This window comes from Pan paniscus, chromosome 7 (assembly GCF_029289425.2).
Source record: "Pan paniscus chromosome 7, NHGRI_mPanPan1-v2.0_pri, whole genome shotgun sequence".
Lineage (NCBI taxonomy): Eukaryota > Metazoa > Chordata > Mammalia > Primates > Hominidae > Pan > Pan paniscus.
The window spans coordinates 83,464,939-83,490,295 of NC_073256.2; the positions used below are offsets into that span (position 1 = coordinate 83,464,939).

Sequence of the window (25,357 nt, forward strand, 5' to 3'; positions counted from 1 at the left end):
ACAATGTGTTTACCCGAAGCCATGTATAATAACTATAAGTTATACTGTATGTTCAAGGGCACAAAATTCTTGGTAAGTAGTCACCATAAAAATTATCCATTCTTAAGAAATCATTATTTGCAATCCTGCTATTATAGAAATGAGACTGTGTGACCATGCTGATTTTGCATCTTTCCACTAGTTGGTTTAGAATACCTAATTTGGGGATAGTTGGTTGAATCTTTGAATTGGCGATAATTCTACTTTACCATTTCATCTAACTTTTTTCTTATTAAGATTCCTTTCCTAGAAAGAACCAAGCTACCAATAGCTGGGTCCATGGTGAGTTATTCACCCTGTAATTAAATGCTGTCTATACAAGTTGCATTTGAAGGAGAAAAACAGATTCTTTTACACACACAAAAAAAGAGGCCAAGATAGTGGCAAGTCCTTTGGTATGCCATACTTTTTCTTGAGAAACTATGCAGTGTGGTTTCACCCTTGGAGAGTCCCTTACTTTTTGCTATTTCTCAGCTGGTGCCCATCCTCTCACTTCTTCCACAATTCCTTAACTCAAGGCTAAGGCTTTAAGCCTTTCTCACAGGGACCAACTGATTTCACACCACCTCTGTCTGAATATTTCCAGCTTTCCCTCAGGCTGGACGGCTCTCTGGGCAGCATGCTGAGCTCGGCTCAGAAAATGCCCCCATTCTGAGGACTCTTCAAACCACATTTGATCAACTTTATTTGATCAACTCTCTGTGTTTGAATTTTTACTGTTGCCTTATTTTAAAGGAAGCCTGACTGTACTCTCCAGGACTATTCTGTTTCTGTGGTACTTGGAATTTGTATGGGCATCTGAGTAGGGGAACCAAGTACAGAAATTGCAAGCAAACTTTCTTCTTATTGAATCACGGCATCTAAAGAGATAGAAAAAGTTAAAGGAAGAATACGACCAGTAAAGTTCTGAAAGATACACTGGAAGTTCTCTGGTTTGTAAAAATTAGTCAAAAACTAGAGAGGATGTTAGGCTCAAAATGAATGATTGAGGAGTGACCTACAATTTCAGATGACTTCCTGTCTATTCGTTAGAGGATAAAGCAGCAATGACAAAAAGACAAGGGTCGCTTCTCTAAATTTGGTAAAAGGTAATGGCTAATAAAAGTGTTGACCAGCTGGTGCCCATTCTAGGCCAGCCAGGAAACAGCAGTTTTGCCTCAGAGATCTCCTCCCCCAAGCAGAATGCCGGTCCAGTCACTTTTAGGAGCCTATATAAATAAAATATCTGAGGCCAACTTTGGATAATAGTGCAAGTGATACCCAAAACACATTGAACAGGGAGAAATCAGCAGGAGGGTGGGAATATCGCCCTTAAGCACATACAGGTGGCAGCTGTGGGATCCCCACATTCCTCCGAAAGCCGTAAGGGCAAATGGTTCCTGTTTTTCACTACTTGTCATTGATGAAATTTAGTGTGATAAAACTGCCTGCAGGTGTCAGCAATTCGATTCCTAGTTTGTTAGTTTCCTGCCCCCCATTCCTTCCTCGCTCTCTCTCATCCCTTCCTCCTCTTCTTCCCTCCTTTTTCCTTTGAAAATCTTCACTGAACATGCCAAACGCTATTTGGGGACTGTAAGAATATAGATAAGAAGATACAGCATCTTACTCTCAACTTGCTTATTTCCTGAAAGATAGGACATCCACATACAACTGTAATACCGAGCCGCACGTGGTTAGTGTTATAAACGACAGAGTGGCATGGTCTCTCAGAGGAGGGCGCGGTCACGGCTGATTGGTGGGATCTGGGAACTCGCGCTGGAGGAGGTAAGAGTTTGAACTGGTTTGAGAAAGGTGGGCAGATGTGGAGGAACATGCACAGAATAGACCAAGGACAGAGAACGAAAGCTGTAGGTGATTTTGAGAGGTTTCACAGTGATAAGCAAACGGAAATTGAACACAGTCTGGACCAGAGCAGCAGAAATCAAGGGCGAGTGACTGTTCCATCGACCCACAGGCTCCAGCCACGTCACTCTGCTGCTTGTCCTCAACAGTGGTTCTCAAAGTTTAGCTTTTTGCCGGGTGCGGTGGCTCATGCCTGTAATCCCATCACTTTGGGAGGCCGAGGCGGGCGGATCATGAGGTCAGGAGATCGAGACCATCCTGGCTAACACAGTGAAACCCCATCTCTACTAGAAATACAAAAAATTAGCCAGGCGTGGTGGCGGGCACCTGTAGTCCCAGCTACTCGGGAGGCTGAGGCAGGAGAATGGCTTGAACCCGGGAGATGGAGCTTGCAGTGAGCCGAGATTGCACCACTGCACTCCAGCCTGGGCTACAGAGCGAGACTCCATCTCAAAAAAAAAAAAAAAAAAAAAAAAAAAATTAGTGTCTATCACCTGGAGGGCTTGTTAAGCCCGACTGCTGGGCCCCAACCCCAGAACTCCTGATGTGGGAGGGGGAGGTGGCCTGATAATTTTTAGTTTCTCACAAGCGCCCAGGTGGTGCTGATGTTGCTGGTCTGAGACCCGCTGTCCAGGGACATGCCACACGGGCTTCCACCTCACCTCCTGTTTCCCATGCGTGGAAGTTTCTACCCTCAGAGCTTCACATAATCAGGAGTCTCACTTTATTCTTCTCATCTCCTCTCCTGACACTCTATCACCTTTCTACATTTTATCTCCGCTCAGAGTCCTTATCAGAACTCACTACTATGGCATATTAATTTTCTGTCATTTCATTAGAATGCAAACTTCACAAGATACTTTGTTTTATTCACTAGGACTTAAAGAAGTGCTGTATTCCTAGAACCTACAGTGCTATATCCCTGGGCCTTAAAATGGGCACATGGTAGGCACTCAATGAATAGTGCTGACTGAATACACAAGGTATTGCCTTGGAAAGGAGGGGGGGCGGTGGGGGCGGGATCAGGAACCTGTAGAGTTTGTGGTAGGAAGGATGGAAGCTGAGATAACTTGGGTCAAATGCTGCATTGTCTTTTTTTTTTTTTTTTGAGATAGGCTGTTGCCCAGGCTGGAGTGCAGTGGTGCCCTCTGTCACACAGGCTGGAGTGCAGTGGTGCAATCATGGCTCACTGCAGCTTCATTCTCCTGGGCTCAAGTGATCCTCCTGCCTTGGCGTCCCTAGTAGTGGAAGTGCAGGCATGCGCCACCACACCTGGCAAACTTAGTTTTTTTTTTTGTAAATTCAGGGTTTTCTCATGTTGGCCAGGCTGGGTCTCCAACTCCTGGGCTCAAGTGATCCTCCCACCTTGGCCTCTCAAAGTACTGGGATTACAAGTGTGAGCCACCAGCCTCTCTCTTATCAAGAAAGATACATTTATTTGCTCTTATATAAAACGTGTGGTGTCAGGCATTGGGGCGGGGGGGAAGAGAGGGTACAGGTGTGTGTGTGGGTGCTTGAAGTAATTGGAGAGTTTTTAGAATAGTAGTGTGGAAGGTGCATGACCTCAGCAAACCAGGGCCCCATGGAAAAAAAAAAAAAGAAAACCCTTATTTTAGGCGGAGAAAAACAAAGCAGACTAAATTTCTCTCCAAAACATTGAAGTAATTTTTCTGTCAGATATTACATTAAGATGTAAGATATTACATTAAGAAGATTTCTGTCAGATATTACATTAAAATGACTTACATTTTCCTCTGCTTCCACAAAGAGTTCTGAAAACTTAGGGAGAACTGGACTGACTCCCCCATATGTATCCTTTTTTCCGCCCTGTAAGTCGAGGGCTTAGAATATTTTTTTTCTGCAGCAAATTTCTAACTGCTGCAAATACTTTGCTATACAGGCTCATCCCAAATGCCTCCAACCTTCATTATGTTTAGCAGTTTTGATGCCAAATATATTGCTATCACATCATCAGACATCCCATCCCATCATCCCATCATCCCAAACATGATGGAGAGATTATAATAAGACCCCAATCATCTCATTATAAATCTTGTGTTCTCATTACAGTCACAAAATCAGAAAAAGGAACCTAGTTGACATGTTGGTGATTCATGAATTAGTCTGGTAAGATAAAGATATTCTGAAAGGGAGATAGGGGAAATGAAAATATGACCAATGAGGTCACATGTGCAAATGGTTCCAGCTTCTGTAAGTGCAAACATAGACCAGGGTCCTCATCTCGTGATAAAGCGAGTGGTACCCTAGAACTTTCATCTTTTATCAGCTGCTAAGATTGAAATGCTATAAAAATACATGACATGTGTGTTAAGAAAACAAAGGTAGAAAAAAGCAGGAAGAGTGTGTTGACCTAATATACTTGCATTTTCATTTGGTTTTAAATACTTGTTCATTTTTTTTAATCTCTCCCTCTTTTGCAGTTTAGACTGTGGATTAAAACATAAGCCCTCAGGAGACACAGACTGTCATTTCCTCTGCAAGACACTGCCTGGCACAGCTACTTTGAAGACTCTTAACCATCCTTGGGGATAAGAAATGACAGTCAGGATGTGATAATTGCTACTCTCCTGGTATTGGGTCAGTAAGTGTTTGTGGAATGAGGAAGGATGAGAGAACTGGGAAGATGGATGAGGAGATGGCACCTCCAGTTTTCCGATAACTTAATGAGGAAGAGAATAGATTTGGCTAAGAAGACACTAAGATGCTTTCGGTCTTTTACTTAATTCCTTAGGAAGATAGAAGGTAATGAAAAAAATTGTCAATTTTGTGACAGGATGTGTCTACATGAGAGACTTTCCCACGAATAGCATAACTTACCTAATATAATACCTTGTATTATATTCTGATTTACAAAGTACCGTATCATCTTATTAAATGTTAGAGAAATACAAATTAATGGCAGTCTTTTTTTTTTTTTCTTTCTTCCATTGCTATTACATTTCTGCCCTCTTTCCTTTTAGAGCTCCACTACTTGCTCTTCCTTTCTCAGTGATGGCAGAGGGAACTTTCTCTTAAAAATGGAATCAACTAAGTTCTTGGCTTAAAGTTGTTCATGAGCATGCTGTTACCTTTGGGAGAAATCAGAAGCGTATGTTACGGGACCTCACCAACCTCTGCAGCCTTCCCTCCCCTCTCCCTCCAGGGGCACATTGCAGGTAACATTCTTCAGAAATGATTCTGGAGAAAACCTTTGGAGCTGGGTTTATGGTTCCTTTATGGACTCATCATCCATACCATCAGCTGGCCCCTCAGTGATGCTGGTGATCCCTCTGAAGGTCCCAAGTCATCTCCCCTCTCTCTTCATAGGACCAGGACCCACCTCCTACTTTGCAGAGAAGAGAGGCCGACCAGCTTTCAGTCTCTGTGGAGACCTGACTCCATCTCACTTTCCTGTGGTCTTTCCTTTATCACTGGTCTCTCCCTTTCCTTATTTCTACCACCTGGTGTAAAATATGAGCATATCTTTCCTATCTTAAGGAGTAAAAGCAAAAGGGCAAAACACTCCTTTAACTCTATCAGCTCCCCACACTGCCCTCACCCCCACTTCATGGACAAGCTTCTTGAAATTATGGTTTCCTTTCACTGCTAATTTTCTGACATCCCAATTCCCTTCTCAACCTACCTGCTCTAGTTTCCATTCACCACTCCACCAAAAGCACCTTTGATGATATCATGAATGATGTCCTGAATGGCCTACCCAGTGGATATGACTTTGCAGCACTTGACATGATTAACTTCTCCCTTCTTGGATCCCTTATTTTCCTTTAACTACATCTCCTGTGTTTCTTACTCTGTTTCTAGACCTTTCTGCTACTTTCTTCTCTGCCTTTCCCCTTCTGCTCTATTGAGTCTTTGGCCCTCTTTTCATGTAATGAGTTCTTCCAGGGTACTCCATCCTATACCAAAGGTTTCAAGAAATTCTATTGACACATCAGTTTCTGGAATCTATTTCATAGCCTAGAGGTCTCTCTTGAGCTTCAGATCCATCTATCCAACTGGGCACTTTATAGGCAGCTCAAACAATACATATCCAAAAAAGTGCTTATCTTCTCTGCAAAGGGCAGTCTACTTACCCGATTCTGAGATTCAATTTACGCTATTCCCTCTGTGAAATAGTGGAAAAATTGTGAAAATTCTACCTCCTAAATATTTAGTTGGTTCCCTCTTTTTTCTTCCGATGTCACTGCCATTAACCAGGCCCTACCTCGTATTACTAAGGTCACCATAACATCCCAGTCATCTTGACACCAGTCTTCAGCCCTCCAATCTTCCCTTTTCAATGACGGCAGAGAGAACTTTCTTTTAAAAATTGAATCAACTAAATTCCCTGCTTAAAGTTGTTCATGAGCATGCTGTTGCCTTTGGGAGAAATCAGAACCATGTGTTATGGGACCTCACCTACCTCTGCAGCCTTCCCTCCCGCCTCCTGACTCCCTCAGAGAAAGATGCCTTCTGTTATAGCCATACTCAATTGCCCTGATTTTCTAGACTTGACCAAGCTCTCTCACCTGTAGTTCTTTGCACCAATATATTCCCTGTGTCTGGAAAGCCTTAACCTAATTTCTAGTTGTTCTTGATGACTGAGATCAGGACAATGTCCTTTCAATACCAGCCATTTAAAAGAAAAAGTCAAAATATCTTGCATATTTAATAAACCACTCAAATGTGTTTTTTTTTCCCCCTTTGCAATCGTCACATCTAAGATGACTTCTCTGGCCTTCTGTCCATTCTTCAGTCTGGGTTAGGTGACCCTCTCCTGCACTCACTTGATATCTGATATCAAGAGTTTTCTCTGGAGGCACAAGGATCCCAGGGTTGGAACTGTTTGTTTACCTGCCTGAGTTACTCATTATGCTGTGCACATGGGCTGCTCTTTCATCTCTGTAGTCCTAGACTAGCAGCGGGCCAGACACCCTGCAAATATTTATAGACATGAAATGAAATCCTCCCTTGTTAAACAATTCTCAGCCTTGCCAAATCACTTTACTTCATCCCCAATGACTGTAGAGAATAGGAAAGGGTAAGAAGATTTCTGGAGTCACCAAAAGTGGTGTTGTCAACTATAAAGAATGCTGTGAACTCAGGTGGCCTGGGTTTTAGTCTTAACTCTAGTGCTAGCTCTGCCAATCCTTTTACCTTTATGGAGTTCTGCTTCCTTATATATTATAAAAAGGGATTGGGCTATGATATATTTTTTGTCCCTTCTGGTCCTGACATTCTATGACTTTAAAAAATGTCATTTATAGAAGAAAAAATGCACACTTTTAATTAGCTGGAAGTCCAAAATTCTAAACATCCATTTGGAGATATTGTTATTTCAAAAAAAAACAAGTGAAAGGGAGAATGGGCTGGTAGTCATTGGATATCAGAGTAACCACTCAGAGAGAGACTGCTGTAGTTATCTCTAACATGTTCTCCCAGATCTGGCCCCCTGTCTAAAGGCTATATTTCACAGCCTCCCTTGCAGCTAGGACTGTCTAGCTGATTCTGGCCTGCAGGAAGTGATGTTTGAACTTCTGGTCTGTGGTATTACAGGAGAGTGACTTTTCTTTCCACTTTCCTGCTGGCTGGACTGTGAGAAATGGAAGACTCCTCCTTTGGAAGTTGAATGTTGAGCATGGCAGAGCTACAAGACAGAAGCAGCCTGGTTCTCTGTTACCACTAACCAGCCATAGCTGTTCTGGAGTTTTACATGAGAGAGAAATGGATTTGTTTAAGCTATGGAGGTTTAGGATTCTTTGTCATAGCAAAACTAAGAAACAAACAAAAAAATACAGAACAAAACAAAACAACCCAATAGTATCCTTACTAACACTGATACTAAAATGTTTTACTATTTTCAAAGTACACTGGAAAAAAAAAGAACAAAGGCTATAATTATGTTGAAGAGAAACACTTAGAAGTTTGCTTCAACGTTTCATAAAATAATCTTTTAGGAAATTTACGACACTACCTGGAACAAGATCCTAAAGCTTTGTATTACGCATTCCACTGTACCATAAAGAAGCTAATGCCTAGAGGCTGATCGAGAAGCCATTAATTTAGCAAAGCAAATTCTAATCCAATAAACCAGTTATCTACTGATTGATCATAATGAAAACTCTAAAACAAGTCACCAAAAACGTTTCTATTTCCTGTTCAGTCATTCCATTTACAAAGACAAAAAAAATAATGCTTTTGTAGCTTGCACAATATAGGCTGTGAAGTTATAAAACATTAACATCCTTTGCTGCTTTTCAGAGGTTGAAAGTGATTATGCTTAATGGTATTACCCAGAAAGTACCTTGGTGCTATAAAATAAAGGGTCCATTATCAGATTGGGCTTCAAGGAGAGTGGAGCCCAGAAGCATTTGAAACAATCCTCCTTCTACTAGCTCAGTGGGCAGAGGAAGTGCTGACCCCCATACAGTCTGCCTGTGAGTTTGGTTCAGAGGGGTAGAGGACTGGAGCATTGCATGTCTTTAACAAGCAAAGCAGGAGGCCCCAACACACAGAACATACTGCAGGGAAGAAAGCTTTGGGTATAATGAGCTGATAAACAATCAGCACTTAGGGGCTGTACTTTGAGCTAGTGCATAAGGAAAACTAAAAATATTCTACCATTAACAAGGGGCAAGAGCTAGAAGGGAGTTCCAGAAGGCACTGGAGAACTATTCCATTAACTACACACTAACTTGTGGGGAAACGTTCTTAACCAACCTTAGAACCAAGGACATGTCCTTCATAGTTCCTAACACCCCCAAATGTAGAGCACATATTTCAACCTGTCACTGATGAGCTGACATGGCCCTCTCCTGCTTTAGGCTCTTACTATGAATGGCGCCTGCTTGCTTTGTTTATTCAAGGTGTGCAATGCTGAATGAAGCTCTCTACTTCTCTGATCTGACTAGATCTGGTTTCAGGGTGTAGGATAAGTGAAAAAGAGGCAGGAAAAAAAGACTTTGATGATAGAGGCCTTGAAAGCCATGCAGAGGATTCTGTCTTTGATGTAGTTGACAACAGGGAGCCAAAGTAGGTCTTTGAGCAAGGGAGTGATATGATAAAAAGCCTTATTTTAATAAGCTCATCAATATGAGAAAGGACTAGAGAATGGCAGATCAGTTAGGAGAGAACTACATTAACCCAGACTGAGATTAGAACAAAAAGTCTTATATGTGGCTGGTGGTCATTACAAGGGAGAGGAGAGTACAAATGGGATACTTTTTACAGGAACAGAGGGAACTAGAGATGCATTTCTTCCTTAGGAGTGACACAAGAGGCATATTTGAAGACATGGAATAAAACTCATTAAGGATGCAAACATAGTGAAGAATATAAAAGGTCAAACCAACAATTTACCATCAAATCAGGACCCTTCTCAGTTGGGAAGGAGGCACTGCTGATGACTACACCAGAACAGCAGGTGCAAACTGGGACAGTCCCTGGCAACTGCAGGCCAGTCCTGGGAAAAGGGGGACTTTTGCCCATCATATCTGAAAAGAGCCTTAACTACCAGTGCAGAAGGCAACTCAGATTCACATGACTGGCTCTGATTTCTTGTGCTCTAGACCTAGGTTTCCAAAAGCTCAGAGAACATTCAAAGGAAGCCACCATCAGGACATAAAAGAACACAAAAACCGCTCCTGAGACAAAGGTGGGGGAATAGCCAGAGAGGTAAGGTAGAAAACGAGTATTATGTCTCTGGGGTTGAAACTGCTCTACTGAGTCACTATTTCTCACAATCCTTTTGTCTTCAGTATGCCACATCCAATGTGTAGTCTCTTTGCTAATAGGATTTCAAGGACCAAATTACTTTTATTTTATTTTTTTTCTTGAGACTGAGTCCTGCTCTGATGCCCAGACTGGAGTGCAATGGCATGATCTTGGCTCACTGCAACTGCTGTCTCCCAGGTTCAAGTGATTCTCCTGCCTCAGCCTCCTGAGTAGCGGGGACTACAGGTGCATGCTACCACGCCTGGCTAATTTTTGTATTTTTAGTGGAACCAGGGTTTTGCCATGTTAGCCAGGATGGTCTCGAACTCCTGACCTCAGGTGATTCACCTGCCTCGGCCTCCCAAAGTGCTGGGATTACAGACGTGAGCCACCGTGCCTGGCCCCAAACTACTTTTCAAAAAAAAAATCTTACTTCAAGTCTACTTCTGTGAATAGTCATATTCTGTTTCCATGGATGACTATTGGCTTGTGGACAAATAACCATAAGTGGAGCCATAAGCACAGCATGGGTGTGGCTAACCAGCACATACCAGCTGCGTGCATAGTGAGTGATACCCAGCCCTGCTCATACCTATGGTCATGGGAAAAAAGGGTATGCCATTCATCAAAGTGGCTTCCCTGAGACACAAAGAAGAAGGGGGAAGAAACTGTCCCAAGACGTGAGAGGCATCTTCAATAAATGCAGGGCTGTCATGAGAAAAATGGAGTCCATGGAACTTTGCAAGCAGACCCAGTACAAGTAGATTAATACGAGCATATTACTTGGTTCCAGTCCCAAGAAGCAGCCATGATGGTGGGAAGCCAGTCCTCTCTGCACACTCAGCCTATGTGCAGCAGGGCTAGATGATCGGAATTGGCAAGGACATAGCAAGGATGTTCACCTCTCCTTCCTGGTTCATTGAGCTCTTCTGTCAGCCCTCAGGAATCTGTTCATCCCATACAGCAGGGGTCCCAAAACTCCTGGCCACAGACCGGTTCCAGTTGATGGCCTGTTAGAAACCGGGCCGCACAGCAGGAGGTGAGTGGCAGGTTAGCCAGCAAAGCTTCATCTGTATTTGCAGCTGCTACCCATTGCTTGCATTTCCGCCTGAGCTCTGCCTCCTGTCGATCATCAGTAGCATTAGATTCTCAATAGGAGCGAGAACCCTATTGTGAACTGCCCACGCGAGGGATCTAGGTTGCATGTTCCTATAAAAATCTAATTTCTGATGATACATCACTGTTTCCCATCATCCCCAGATGGGACTGCCTAGTTGCAGGAAAACAAGCGCAGGGCTTCCACTGATTCTTTGTTATGGTGAGTCCTATAATTATTTCATTACATATTATAACGTAATAACAATAGAAATAAAGTGCACAATAAATGTAATGCACTTGAATCATTCTGAAACCACCCCCGCCACAACCGTAGAAAAATTGTCTTCCACAAAACCAGTCCCTGTTGCCAAAAATGTTGGGGACCACTACCACACAGCACTTACACATTGTATAGTAATTTGATGTGTGGGCAATTTTCTCTACTGTACAGCAAGCTATCAGAGGGCATTCACTCTGTTGGTCAAGTTCTTAGCACACAATGGGCATCCAAATAATACTTGCATGAACAAAGGCACACAATCACAGCTACTTTCTGTTCCACTTTTGTTTTGTGTGTGTGTGTGTGTGCGCGCATGTGTGTGACAATAGAAAGTTCTTTCATCTTCTGTTTTCTATCCCTTATGGGCCCTGCATGCTTTTCTAATAATGATTCATTATCGGTGACTCATTATCACCCTAGAGAAGGTGACCAAAATTAAACCTCCAATTTTACCTATATGATCTCTTTTCCTTTATTGTTCTGAAACTATCAGTTCCCCAAACAAGAATAAATCTCCCAGTTTTTCTTAAAAGCAATTCTTCTCTATGCCTGAATAAGTGGCAGAGTGAGAAGTACAGTGGTGGAGTCAGGCAGAGCTGGGTGAGAATCTCAAGTGTGTCCTTGAGCTAGTTAGCCCTGAACTTGGGCTATCTGGACTGTACTTCATTTAGCCTATTTGTAAAATGAGGATAAAAAATGCATAAGGTTGTTCTTAGAATTAATGTTTTTATAAATGTTTATACTAAGTCTTGGTAAGTATTTTACTATCCTGTTAAGTTCTTACTAAGTGCCAAGAACCATGCTATTCTTGAATCCTCCCAGCAACTTGGTGAGGAATGTCTAATATTACCTCCATTGTCCAAGATAAGGAAACCTCAGTTTAAGAAGTTAAATAACTTGTCTAAGATAACAGAGCTACTAAATGTGGGAGAGCAAAAATTGAGACCCAGGCAGTTAAACTTCAGACTTATGCTACGCTGACACATGAAGAAGGCACTCAATAAGTAGTTTTCAAAAATCACGGCCATGTTAGTTCTACAATTTTGCCAGAATTTATTGATACCGTCTGAGATCTCTCTTTTACCATTATTTAAAAAATCTACCCTAATTTTCTGTGATGCAGAAGATTTTTTTTTGGTTTCAATATCACAGTATAATAAATAATCAGGTCTGCTTTTGGGAAAACAGGGAGATGAGGGAGAAAAAGAGAAACACAGAATGATGTTTGCTTGTCTCACCTACTGATGGACATTTATTGATCCCTGAAATGTGTGGCTTGGCATTTGTAACCCCTGAAGCCCTTGACATAAAGTACCAATAAATATAATTGAAGTCGTTATTTTCCACTTTGCTTCATTCCTTTCCTATGCATTTGAAGATCTGTCTTGTAAGTGTTTAATATAGTTATCAAAAAAGGCACTAGCTTTTGTCATCAGATTTTTCTTGTAGTCTTTCTACACATTTTTTTAAGTTTTTAATTTTTGTGGGTATATAGAAGTATATACATACTACTATATACCCAATATATATTTATGGGGTACATGAGATGTTTTGACACAGGCATGCAATGTGAAATAAGCACATCGTAGAGAATGGGGTATCCATCCCCTTAAGTGTTTATTCTCTGTGTTACAACAATTCAGTTACACTGTTAGTCATTTCAAAATGTACAATTAGATTATTATTGACTATGGTTACCCTGTTGTGCAAGCAAATAGGTCTTACTCTTTCTAACCTTTTTAAATGACCATTAATCATCCCTATTTCTCCCCAAATCTCCCACTACCCATCCCAAGGCATTTTTTTTTTTCTGAGACACTTAAATTTGCCATTTACTAAGCATCTATTACACACTTGGCACTATCCAATTGTTACTAGTTTATGTCTAAAGAGGACTGCCCTCATTAGCTACTCTCAGGAGGCATGCTGGTCTGCCCTGTGTGTTCCATTTTTTATTCATGCTCAGGGTCCTGTAAATGATAATCACATATTATTAGATTCTACAAAGACCTACAAAAATATTTTTACATGAATGCAAGAACTAGGGCTGCCCCTTCATTAGTAGCAAAAAACAAATGAGAAAAATTATTAAGGAATAAAAATGAGGTGGCTCAGAATAACTTTGGATGGATGAAACCAGCCAAAAAAACTGCTAAATACTCTTCTACCATGTCTTCCCATCAGATTCTTGTTCACCGGAAGGCTAAACTTGCAGAAAGTAGTTTTGGAGTAAACAAAGCAAAACATTCTCAAAGCTGAGCAGCATTTCTGTCTTTCGCGATGAGAAAATGACATGTCTAATGAAGGTAGAATTCCCCATTTTTAACAGTGAATATGCTCAGAAATATTTTTGCTTTTAAAGAAGCTCTAGGCTTCTATTGAAATGGTTGAGTGAGACTCACTTCTTTTCATTCTCTCATCTTTTTCTTCCCTCCTACTTTTAGACATCTGGTAATTTATACACTTGGGATTAACTTATGTAGCAGCTGAAGAGAAAATAGCAATTATTATGTCCATTGCTGAAAACAGAGAAGGTAATGAAACTTCCTCCTGAAGGGTTCCAGTCGCTACAAATTCTATACGAAAAGGGTGCCACCACTGGCCTCATTTCCTCTTCAAAGTGGTGCTTAGGGAAGGGTGCACACCTGCTCAGCTGAAGCAGGCCTGGTAACTTTTCACGGAGGAGTGCCACACGCTGAAATAATCATGCACAGAGCCACAGCTGAGTGGAGGAGTGAGGGTTTAGGTCATACACACGTGTCTAAATCTGTGATCTATGTTTATCATCTGACCCGACATCAGCCAGGAGAGTCAGAATTAAGTCCCTCACAACCCAAGCCTGCACCATCAGTCTTTAAACATGAGCTTCTTTTTTCCAGATCTCTAAAGGGGTCACAAATTATCGGAGGTAAAGTTGAGATCTTGTACATCAGCCAGGAGAGTCAGAATTAAGTCCCTCACAACCCAAGCCTGCACCATCAGTCTTTAAACATGAGCTTCTTTTTTCCAGATCTCTAAAGGGGTCACAAATTATCGGAGGTAAAGTTGAGATCTTGTACATCCAGGCCAAAAGGCAGCCCTGGGATGTTAACTCCTTTCCGTTCCTCCCAGAAATACTGGGGTGGAAAAATCCGTGATCATATTGCCATCTATAGCCCCTACCTCAGCCAACACCTCCATCTCATCCTGCCTCCCCTAAAACTGAGGACATGTTTCAAAAATTTCCTCTGTAAGCACTGTATTCAGAGGAACCCTAAAGGCAGTGCCAAGATTCTTTGGGAGAGAAAGAGAAACACAATTCTCTTTTCCAGGGTCACACTTACAAATTCTCTTTTACACTATTTCTAAAAAGAACAACTTGGTTTTAAGACACTGTACACTACCTTGTCACGATCCAGATCTACATGAAAACTTTTCTCAGGTGGTGATTATTGAATGATAGTAGCCTATTTAAAAATACGTAAGACACTGAGTTTACTCCTCTGTAAAAAGGAATTGAACTAGAGGAACTATTTAAGGTTTTTCCAGATCTAAAGTGCAGGCAAGCCATAATTTCCAGATTCAAAGAACGACCCCCTGCATATGTGAGCAAATCACATGCTGTCTATACCACAGCAAGCCTTCAGGATAATAAGAATGTGCATAGTAACACACGGCTTCCAGCCCTCTGCCTCCTGAAGAAAGGCATATAGAAAGCATGCTTACCTACGGAGGGGGGACAAAACTGATTGTTTTACTCCTATGTTTTTCCTTCAGAAAAACTATCCATAATTTTACAGTTGACTACTTTTATTCTACTTATTTTGAGTTGAATCATTTGCATTGCTCATATTTAAAAATCTAATAACCACTCTACAGACTAATAAGCACAGACAAAAAAAAATCACACTCAGTTCTTAATCACTGATGAATTTCAACCCACCGCTCCTACATACAATTGTAAAGAAAGGCTTAGTTTTCAGGTCATAAATCATGTAGGACAACAGCATCCCCAAGCATCAACCAAGGCAAACACTGTAAATACTGACCATGGCTACTCCAAAGACAGAATCCCATTCAACCCTGGGTCCACAGCTAAGGTTGGCACATGATAAAAAGTATAAAAAGCCAGGTTGGAGCCCACCACATTCTCCAGTGAGCTAAAGCCAAGAGCAGAGAGCTGTGAGTACATTTTATATAGAGGACCGTGAAAGTGTGCAGATTCAGTCAGAGACCCCCAAATCAGAAAAAGTGAGGCACACTCCGGAGCAAACCAGCCCCCAGATCCAAATCAAAGCTGTGTAGGGCATGAATGTCGCTCCACTTACCCAGCATAGCGGTTGTTATAAAGGTGGCTGTGCCCCGGTTGCAGAATCTTCAAAAAGAGCCAGCAAAGAGGCAGGAAAGCAGCTGCCTGGCCCCTGCGCTTCCGGAGACACTTCATAGTGTTAAGAAGAGAGGAGTTGAAAGTTACTTTAGCAGCCACCCGAGGCTGGAGGTGGCTCACAGCACCCCCTACACACTGCACAGGTTCTCTGGGAAGGGGGTGGGCGAGGAAGGTTGAGAGTGAGCAAAATGTGACACTTCTCTCCAGCTACAAGGGAAAAAAAAAGTTTAGGCAGCTGAGGAAGGGAAGCTGCTATTACGACTTGGTCTTGGGACAAGCAGCAGCAGCAGCAGCAGCAGCTGAGCCTGATCTTTAATCAGGCTCCCCTAGAAAGGGCTGGGCCTCCCTCGTGCTGACTCACGGCAGGGGTTCACTGGGTGCTGCTTCCTTTGGGTGACTCCTCTCTGCTTTTGGTTTGTTTGCTTTCCCAACTTGAGGCCTCTAACTTTTCTGTGCAAGCTTTCTTTCTCTACCTTCTTCAGCATGAGGATCCTACCTAATTGCAAATGATTTGTCTGATGGGCTAAACAAGCAGACATGGATTATTCCAAGCTTAATGTTTTTTTGATCTCCCATGACAGATTCCTAAACGGATTCCACCTAATGAAATGCACAGTGAACAATCATGATGAGAACGTGCACGGGGGTACCTATAGCACCCAGATCTGAAGAGCTGGCTTCAGTTCCCTGCTCCTGACTTACAGGAGTGGTCAGTGGCTTTATTGGGCTTCAGCGAGATCTTGGTACTCATTCTGCATCAGCAGCACCCAGATCTGCTGCTGTTTCAGAGGTTCTCGTGGGGAATAGGAGGCCTTCGAATGCTTTGCCACCTTGGCTGCACATTTGGAATCATTTAGGGAGCCAGACCTTGAAAATAGAAACCGTGGTGGCGGGATCAGTGGTTTAAAAAGCTCCTTAGATGATTCCAATATTCAACCACCATGCTGGTCTGGAGCAGGGCTTCTCAGAGCTCCACATGCATAGAAGTCACCTGGGGATCTCATTAAACTGCAGCTCTGACGTAGGTTAGAACAGGGGCCTAAGAGTTTTTATTTTTCTTTTTTGAGACAGAGTTTCGCTCTTGTTGCCCAGGCTGGATGGAGTGCCAAGTCCCCATCTTGGCTCACTGCAACCGCCTCCCAGGTTCAAGCGATTCTCCTGCCTCAGCCTCCTGAGTAGCTCGGATTACAGGTGCCTACCACCACGCCCAGCTAATTTTTGTATTTTTAGTAGAGACGAGGTTTCCCCATGTCGGTCAGGCTGGTCTTGAACTCGTGACCTCAGGCAATCTGCTTGTCTCGGCCTTGCGAAGTGCTGGGATTACAGGCGTGAGCCACCACGCCTGGCCGAGTCTGCATTTCTAAAGAAGCTTCCAGGTGATGCTGGTGCCACTGGCTCTTCAGCCACACTTGGAGTAGCAAGACTTCACTTTAGAATGAGGTCTGCTTTTTCTTCCAAGCAAACCTTGGAGAAAACCATTTCCTTCTCTTTTTTCCCATGTTGATGATGAAAGCTTTTTAAAATTATTATTTGCATCCACTTGCTCCTATTCCAATACGCCACAAAACCCATTACAGGGGATGTGCCTTGCCCTATTAAATAAGCATAGGCACCTAGGGTGCCTCCTGCTATCTTTCATGCCCAGTCCTGGTTGTGCTCTAAAACAGAGAGTGAGCCACTATTTCCTCATCACACTCACAAAACTTTTCAGGCTTCCTGGAGAGTCATAGCCAAGAACTCCTGTACCCTCTAATACTATAGCCAGAGTCCCTGTTAGAAGAGAGAGCACCCAATCTTTCCCATCTTCTCTACCTGGGGAGTTGAACCAAAACTCCTTTGACAGATTCAATGTCAGGTTCATGAAACAGCTGAAATGGTTTTCATTTGAAATGATGCTCTGAATTTTTCTGCAACTTTCTCAGCATCAGTTTGGTTAATGCCTCCTCTGTGTCCCTCACAAGTCCTGGCATGTCCTCTACTGTAGGAATTACCACATCAAATTTCTTGTCTGGTTTCCTCATGAGGCTGCTTTCTCCTTGAATACAGAACTGTAACCTTTTGGTCTTCCTGTGCACTTCCTTATACCTCCTCGAGGGAATACAATGTTTCCTGAAGGAGTGATCAACGATGTCTGTTGGATGAACGATGAACCAGGGAAGTAATTCATTTAACAAACATTAACATAGATGCTTCGGTGTCCAGACAGAGGAGAGAGCACCTTGGGAGCAGAGAACACTATGGGTGCTTTTGGAGAGTGGAAGTTCCCCGGGTGATCATGTCTGGTTTCGTTTTCTTTTTTATGTTGCCTTCTTTCCTGACTTCCTGGCCTCGTACTTTTGTCTTCCTAAACTGGTCAGGCTGCTCTGCAAGACTCACAGCAGTACTCACAGGCCTTTTAGATGAGCCCAGGAAAGCCAATGATCTGTGGAAATAAGAGGTTACTGTGTAAATAAAACACTTCATCTCTTTGCATTTCGCTATGTCAGAACAATGTATAAATCTGTCATATTATATCACAACATTAAACTAGGAATGTTCAGTCTCTGACTGAGAATTAAACTCATCCTCAAATCATTCTGAAGGATTGGATCCCGCAAGCATGTTCGGCAGAGGCTCTCCAGACTCTGAGACCAAAGGAATAATTTCCTGGACGATCAAAAATGCCAGAAACTCCGGTGACATCCTGTAACCTTCCTAAAAATTTCAGATCAAAGAGAGGTTCTCAAACAATAGAAGCCATTCCTAGCAATCATTCTCTGTTTTACTAAGGACCAGGTTATCTGATCAAACTTCTCTTGGAGTAGATAAGCTCCCATAAAATGAGAGATAAATGGAGTCCATTTAGCAAATGGGAGGAGGAGAGAACAGTTTTATAGATGAATTCAAAGATAAAAGTTCCATTTTTAAGGCACTGAGAGGGAGTGAATTATTAAACCAGCTAGGGATCTGGAGATGGGAAGATGAGAAGTTCTATTTATTGGCTATGCCTTTATCATAGTTTAGTGGAAGAGTGAACTTTATTAAAAGAAATATTACCATGCACAGAAAGAAATGAAACTACTTGGGAAAAGAAAATATCATCCTTGATTCGGGTCCATTGTTGATGATGAGATCATTTTTAATGTCTCTTCCAGAACTGAAATTCTATGATACCATGGAGGAAGATTTTGCAATTTCTTTCCTCAGGTATATGAGTGAGAGCTACATAGATTTACGTTGTTAAAGCTATCTGGAGAAGATAAACAGTGTGGTAGCACTTTCTTCAGACAAAAGTTGTACAGACATCCCTCCCGTTGCAGTTTGTGATCATTCCTCAACATCCTATTTGCATAGACCTTATCGCCTGTCACTTCTTTTTTATAGCGTTCTGCCACTATTCCAACAGGTAAGGAAACAGCAAATGTGAAGGTAGGCTACTGCCCCATGCGGTCTTGGCAAGTCTGTGAGGAATGTTCTGAAGCTTCCCTTAACAACACCTCACTGACGATTCCCTCCCAACTGTCTTCAGCACCATCAGCTATCCTGTCTTGTTCCCGTGTCTTTAGTCTTTCTCTCATCAGCTAACCACAGTTCTTTCATCCTTAAACACAAGCCGCTTGGCTTCTTTTTTCTTTTTCGTTTCCCAGGCTTCTTCTTTTTTTTTTTTTTTTTTTTTTTGAGATGGAGTCTTGCTCTGTCGCCCAGGCTGGAGTGCAGTGCTGCAATCTCGGCTTACTGCAAGCTCTGCCTTCTGGGTTCACGTCATTCTCCTGCCTCAGCCTCCTGAGTAGCTGGGACTACAGGCACCCACCACCACGCCCGGATAATTTTTTGTATTTTTTAGTAGAGACGGGGTTTCACCGTGTTAGCCAGGACGGTCTAGATCTGCTGGCCTCGTGATCTGCCCGCCTTGGCCTCCCAAAGTGCTGGGATTACAGGCGTGAGCCACAGCGCCTGGCCAGAAGTGCACTCTTGAACCCTGACCATGGCTTTGCCTCCCTTCCACCCTGCTGAAACTTTCTCTCAAATATCAGCGGTGATTTCTAAGTGGAAAAATGTTTTGTTGTCACCCTACTCCACATCTGCATGGCTTCTGAGGCTGCTTGCCAGTTGCTGTTTGAAACTCTCTTCTCCCTTGGGCTCTGAGATATTGTCTTCTTCTGTTCCTGTCTTTCCTGGGGTTCCTCTCTAATTTCTGCCTGCTTAAATAGTAGACATTTTATGAGGCCTCTGCCTGCCTTCTTCTCTTCTTGATCCATTGCTGCAGATATTGTTTCTGACTTTGTGACACTCAGTGCTGGTGGAGGGGCTGGGTAGTTACACAAACTCCTTGTTACATTTGGTGGTTCCGTTAATCCTATAGGAACAAATCGGAGATGCTGTGAAGGAAAGTTAAGAGGGCAGGTACGGATCGCATGTGTAGGGTGTTGGGAGGAAGTGGACGTCTAAACCAAGGATGAGAAGGAGCCAGTCATGCCCAGAGGAGGATGGTGGTGTGCAGGGAATGAGGGATGGGATGAGACCATTGCAGGCACAGGGAGCAGCAGGAGCTGTCTGCCAGTGAATCTCGACAGGATGAAGAGTGGCATTCGGGCTCCTCAGCTTGGCATTCAAGGCCCTCGAAAACATTTTCATGTTTATCTTCCTCAGTATTCTCTGAAGACTCTGTATCCTCTCCAGCTGTGTCCTTCCTCTGTGTTTGTTTATGGTGCTTCCTTGATACCAGTGGCCATCTCCATTCAGCCTTTCTGTCTCTATCTGGCCAAATCCTTCCATCCCTGCCAGACCCAGCTCAAGTCAGTATCTCCCATGAAGCTGTTCCAATCCATTTCTATCTGCAGTGGTCACCTTCTTTGAGTGGACAGCATTTATTCATATACACCCTTGTGTTTGACTGTGTTGACACAACTCAGTATTACCATTTATGAAAAACTCCTCCATGCCAAGCACTCGATTATGTCTGTCTTTGTACTCCACAGTGCCTGGGGCAGTGCTGGGTACACAGCAGACATCTGCTAACAAAGCCTTGGCACGCCTTTCAGCCCAGAGCTGCTAGGACCTCTTCCCTTTCTGGGAGCTCTCATCCAGAGCCCCAGTCTGCATCTTTGTCTTCGGCCAGGTGTCTCACAAGAAGAGTTTGGCTCACTCTGATGTGAAAGCAACTGGAAGAGTAAGTCTTATTAATGGGCAAGCCAATTATTATACGTTTAGGTCCTTATAATTAGGTTACGATGATGTTTTATAGAATTTATAGAGCAAAACTAAAGTACTTTAGTGTAGGAAGGTGGGAATAAAGAGATCTACCTGCTGACTCAAAGCAGCAGGAGGCTTCCATCTTCTCTCTGTCCTTGTGAAATGGGAGAGTTACTTGATCCCTCTCACAGGACATGTGACAGGGGTGTGGCTTGCCTGTTCTATTGCTGCTGCTCAAAACCCTGATGGCAGGGGGAGCACACAGATGGGCAGGTGCAGGAGCCAGGGCAAGTGCTTTGGGCTCTGGCCCCACGGTAGTGTCTAGGGGTGGGTGCCTTTGGCCCCAGTGTTACAGTGACCTCTTAGCCTTGCCATCCGCAGATGGTTTAAGTGTTAACCAGCTCAATGGACCCTCTGGCTTTTTGCAAGGGCAGAGGGCCAGTGTGGCAGCTTTCTGTATCCTGAACTCTTACCCAGCATCCCATAAGAATTGGGTTACACATGGGCTTGAAGGATGAATGTGGAGTTTTATTGTGGCTCTCAGTGGGATGGATGGGGAGCCGGAAGGGGGGATGGAGTGGGAAGATAATCTTCCCCTGAAGACACTGGAACAAGACACCGAATGGTGTTCAGATGTTCCTCCTCCTCTTCTCTCTTTCTCTGCCAAAACATTCCACTATTTGTCTGCTTGTCTCATCTCCTCATCTGCTCGTCTGCTTCTAGAGCCTGGGGTTCAGGGTTTATATGGGTACAGGATAGGGGCATCATGGGCCAAAAGGCAACTTTTGGGCCTGAAAATAGGAATGCCTATCCCCATTTAGGGCCACAGGTCTCCAGGCTTGAGGATAGGGCCTTTGCTGGGGAACCACCCTCTTCTAGTATTTCCCTGTCTCCTGTCTATATCACTTGTTTTTTCTTCTTTCCCTTCTCCTTTGTCTCACATTCTACCTCCTACTTTCTCATCTTTCCTGATACCTGGTCCCAAGACTCTTACAGAGGAATAAATAGAGAAAACATAATGGATAAAAATATTTTAAATATTTAAAAATTGCTTTTAAAAATTACTACTGCTATTGACAGGGAAAAGATGTATGTGTTTTACCACTTGTGATATTAAGTATTTTAATGAAAATAAGGGAAATTTGAGAGGGATGGAGCAGAAGACAGAGATTTTAAAAGTTTGATTAAAGTCAAAAACAATATTCAAGCAAATGAATGAAAAACTGCTTTCTTATTTATTTACCTAGGGCAGTGAGAGATGATGGAGAAAAATACCAAATAAGAACAGAAACAGTTTAATGATAGAAAACATTCAATTGTAAGCAAAAAAGACTAACTAGAGGGGAAATTTCAGATATAACAAGAATCAAAAGAATAGGTGAGAAAATTTGCCTTAAGGACAAAAGTTGTTACGAAGAATGAAGGAAGTCAGACAAGCAGAAATGTTTCACCTTGGCACATATTGGACAATCATAAAGGTGTAGGGAGGAGAAAGTTCTCTTGGTGCTGAGGGACATCCATTTCTACGTCCCCAAAAGTACATAGAAAAATAAAAATCATATGAGAATTTGTTTCAGTCTCTCAGAAAGTGAATTGAAGAATACACGGTAGAAGACATTGAGATTGGCTGTAAGGTATCACAAGGAGGAATTAATTTATTGAAAATGGAGAAATACAAAACTAAAGTTTTCTGAAGAATTTGCTGACTTTTAGAGACATAATAAAATGACAAAGTCAATAGCTAAAGGAATGTATTTACATTCAAAAGAGAATTTTAGGAACTGCGGATCATAATTATATTGAATATAAACAGACAAAATAAACAGAGGATTTTTTTTTATTCAAAAGTACCAATTGGAAGAATGGCATAGCTCGTAGAAATCTTAGATACAAATTAACATTGAAAAACACTCATAGGAGGAGGTGATTAAATAAGTTCCCTAAAGGGCCAAATGAGAAAACACATGACGGAGTCAGCACAATTATTTAATGTAATGCAAAGATTTTTATTTGCTGTCAAAGGTCAAATGCTTCTAAAGACTGTAGAAGAAGAATTTACCAGATTCTTTTAAGAACTTGTATTGGTATTTGATCTTGTAAGGAGAGATTTAAGACTTCGAAATAAGCAAAAAAAAAAAAAAAAAAAAAAAAAAAAAAAAATTACCAAACCTTTTTTTCAATGGAATGCTGGAGTCTGTAGAGGTTGTCTGCAACTTTGTCACGACTAGACTATTTTACAGTCCTATAGATTTAAGAAACCGGTTAGAATGTAAATAATTCTTGCCCATTTTAAATGATTCTTGCTTTTTATAGACATCTAAATAACTTCTGACTGGCAAAGGGATGACCTTCCCCCTGTCCTATGAAAAAAGTCAGTTTTGCTTCCATTTGTAAAGTAATTCCACCATTTCTTTACTCCATATAAATTTGCGGTTCTTTGATTTCTCTTTTGAACTAGCAGTAACATCTTTCCCAGTTATCTCATTTAATTAACAGTTAGATAAAATCTTTGATGCCTGTTCATTTTGTTTGTATGAGAGGCTTAAAAACAAGATTCTTTAGTCATTTTGGAGGTTCCACTGAGATGCCCTACTCTGACAGAGTTGGATGAACGTCATCACTAGAAACAGGACAAGTCAGAGGCTCCCTTTCCCCAGGGAGGTCTTTTCTTGGTTTATAGAGGTGAATCTGAAGTGGTAATAGATCTTTGCTTATTCTCTGTTTTCTAATTTCAATTTTCCTCTCCAATAATTTGTCTTTTGTTTTTGTTATCTCTTTGTGTATAGCCAATAAATTATTCCCCATTGATGGAAGCAGTGATTGTGAATTTGGTTTATGATCTAATCATTTGGTAAGCTCTCTAAATGGATTTGTGGTTTATAGAGATCTATTCTCTCTTGAGTGAGAGATGACGGAAATCTTGATTGTTTCTCTTGTATTTGTCTATTTGCCTATTTTGAATTCAGATTATTTCAGAATATCACACCTGCAAAGGAGAACAGCTCTTTGATATCTGTATTAGTGAGTTTCTGTATTTCTGTACTTACTCTTGATCTATGACTAAAATGGCAGAATTGAAGCTTTAAGGTATCTATGGGTCTGTATGATACATGCTTGTAATCTGGAAAGGATTTTATCTCTCACTGACTGTGCAATATTTTTCTCTCCCCAAGGAGTTCTAATAAATGAGATGTAAGAAACTGTTACTGAGGGAGCTCTGTTCCAATTGGCCTATAGAAATAAATAAATGTACATTAAATATACAGAATGTATATTCTGTTGATTTGGGATGGAGAGTTCTGTAGATGTCCATTAGGTCTGCTTGGTGCAGAGCTGAGTTCAATTCCTGGATATCCTTGTTAACTTTCTGTCTTGTTGATCTGTCTCATGTTGACAGTGGGGTGTTAAAGTCTCCCATTATTACTGTGTGGGAGTCTAAGTCTCTTTGTAGGTCTCTAAGGACTTGCTTTATGAATCTGGGTGCTCCTGTATTGGGTGCATATATATTTAGGATAGTTAGCTCTTCTTGTTGAATTGATCCCTTTACCATTATGTAATGGCCTTCTTTGTCTCTTTTGATCTTTGTTGGTTTAAAGTCTGTTTTATCAGAGACTAGGATTGCAACCCCTGCCTTTTTTTGTTTTCCATTTGCTTGGTAGATCTTCCTCCATCCCTTTATTTTGAGCCTATGTGTGTCTCTGCACATGAGATGGGTTTCCTGAATACAGCACACTGATGGGTCTTGACTCTTTATCCAATTTGTCAGTCTGTGTCTTTTAATTGGAACATTTAGCCCATATACATTTAAGATTAATATTGTTATGTGTGAACTTGATCCTGTCATTATGATGTTAGCTGGTTATTTTGCCCGTTAGTTGATGCAGTTTCTTCCTAGTGTCGATGGTCTTTACAATTTGGCATGTTTTTGCAGTGGCTGGTACCGGTTGTGCCTTTCCATGTTTAGTGCTTCCTTCAGGAGCTCTTGTAGGGCAGGCCTGGTGGTGACAAAATCTCTCAGCATTTACTTGTCTGTAAAGTATTTTATTTCTCCTTCACTTATGAAGCTTAGTTTGGCTGGATATGAAATTCTGGGTTGAAAACTCTTTTCTTTAAGAATGTTGAATATTGGCCCCCACTCTCTTCTGGCTTGTAGAATTTCTGCCAAGAGATCAGCTGTTAGTCTGATGGGCTTCCCTTTATGGGTAACCCGACCTTTCTCTCTGGCTGCCCTTAACATTTTTTCCTTCAATTCAACTTTGGTGAATCTGACAATTATGTGTCTTGAAGTTGCTCTTCTCAAGGAGTATGTTTGTGGCGTTCTCTGTATTTCCTGAATTTGAATGTTGGCCTGCCTTGCTAGATTGGGGAAGTTCTCCTGGATAATATCCTACAGAGTGTTTTCCAGCTTGGTTCCATTCTCCCTGTCACTTTCAGGTACACCAATCAGACACAGATTTGGTCTTTTCACATAGTCCCATATTTCTTGGAGGCTTTGTTCATTTCTTTTCATTCTTTTTTCTCTAAACTTCTCTTCTCGCTTCATTTCATTCATTTGATCTTCCATCACTGATACCCTTTCTTCCAGTTGATCAAATTGGCTACTGAGGCTTGTGCATTCGTCACGTAGTTCTCGTGCCTTGGTTTTCAGCTCCATCAGGTCCTTTAAGAACTTCTCTGCATTGGTTATTCTAGTTAGCCATTCATCTAAATTTTTTTCAGTGTTTTTAACTTCTTTGCCATGGGTTCAAACTCCCTCCTTTAGCTCAGAGTAGTTTGATCGTCTGAAGCCTTCCTCTCTCAACTCATCAAATCAATGTGCAAAAATCACAAGCATTCTTATACACAAA

General features: G+C 41.9%; 1 protein-coding gene across 1 annotated transcript in view; it reads right to left on the reverse strand.

The window, feature by feature from the left end:
- The window catches only part of CPA6 (carboxypeptidase A6), a 324,809-nt gene extending 309,153 nt beyond the window's left edge, over window positions 1–15,656 (reverse strand). Inside the window, exon 1 of the mRNA XM_003831348.6 lies at window positions 15,280–15,656. Coding sequence (XP_003831396.2) covers window positions 15,280–15,395 — 116 coding nt within the window. The 5' untranslated portion in view covers window positions 15,396–15,656. The remainder of the gene's footprint in view (window positions 1–15,279) is intronic.
- Window positions 15,657–25,357: the final 9,701 nt, after the last annotated feature.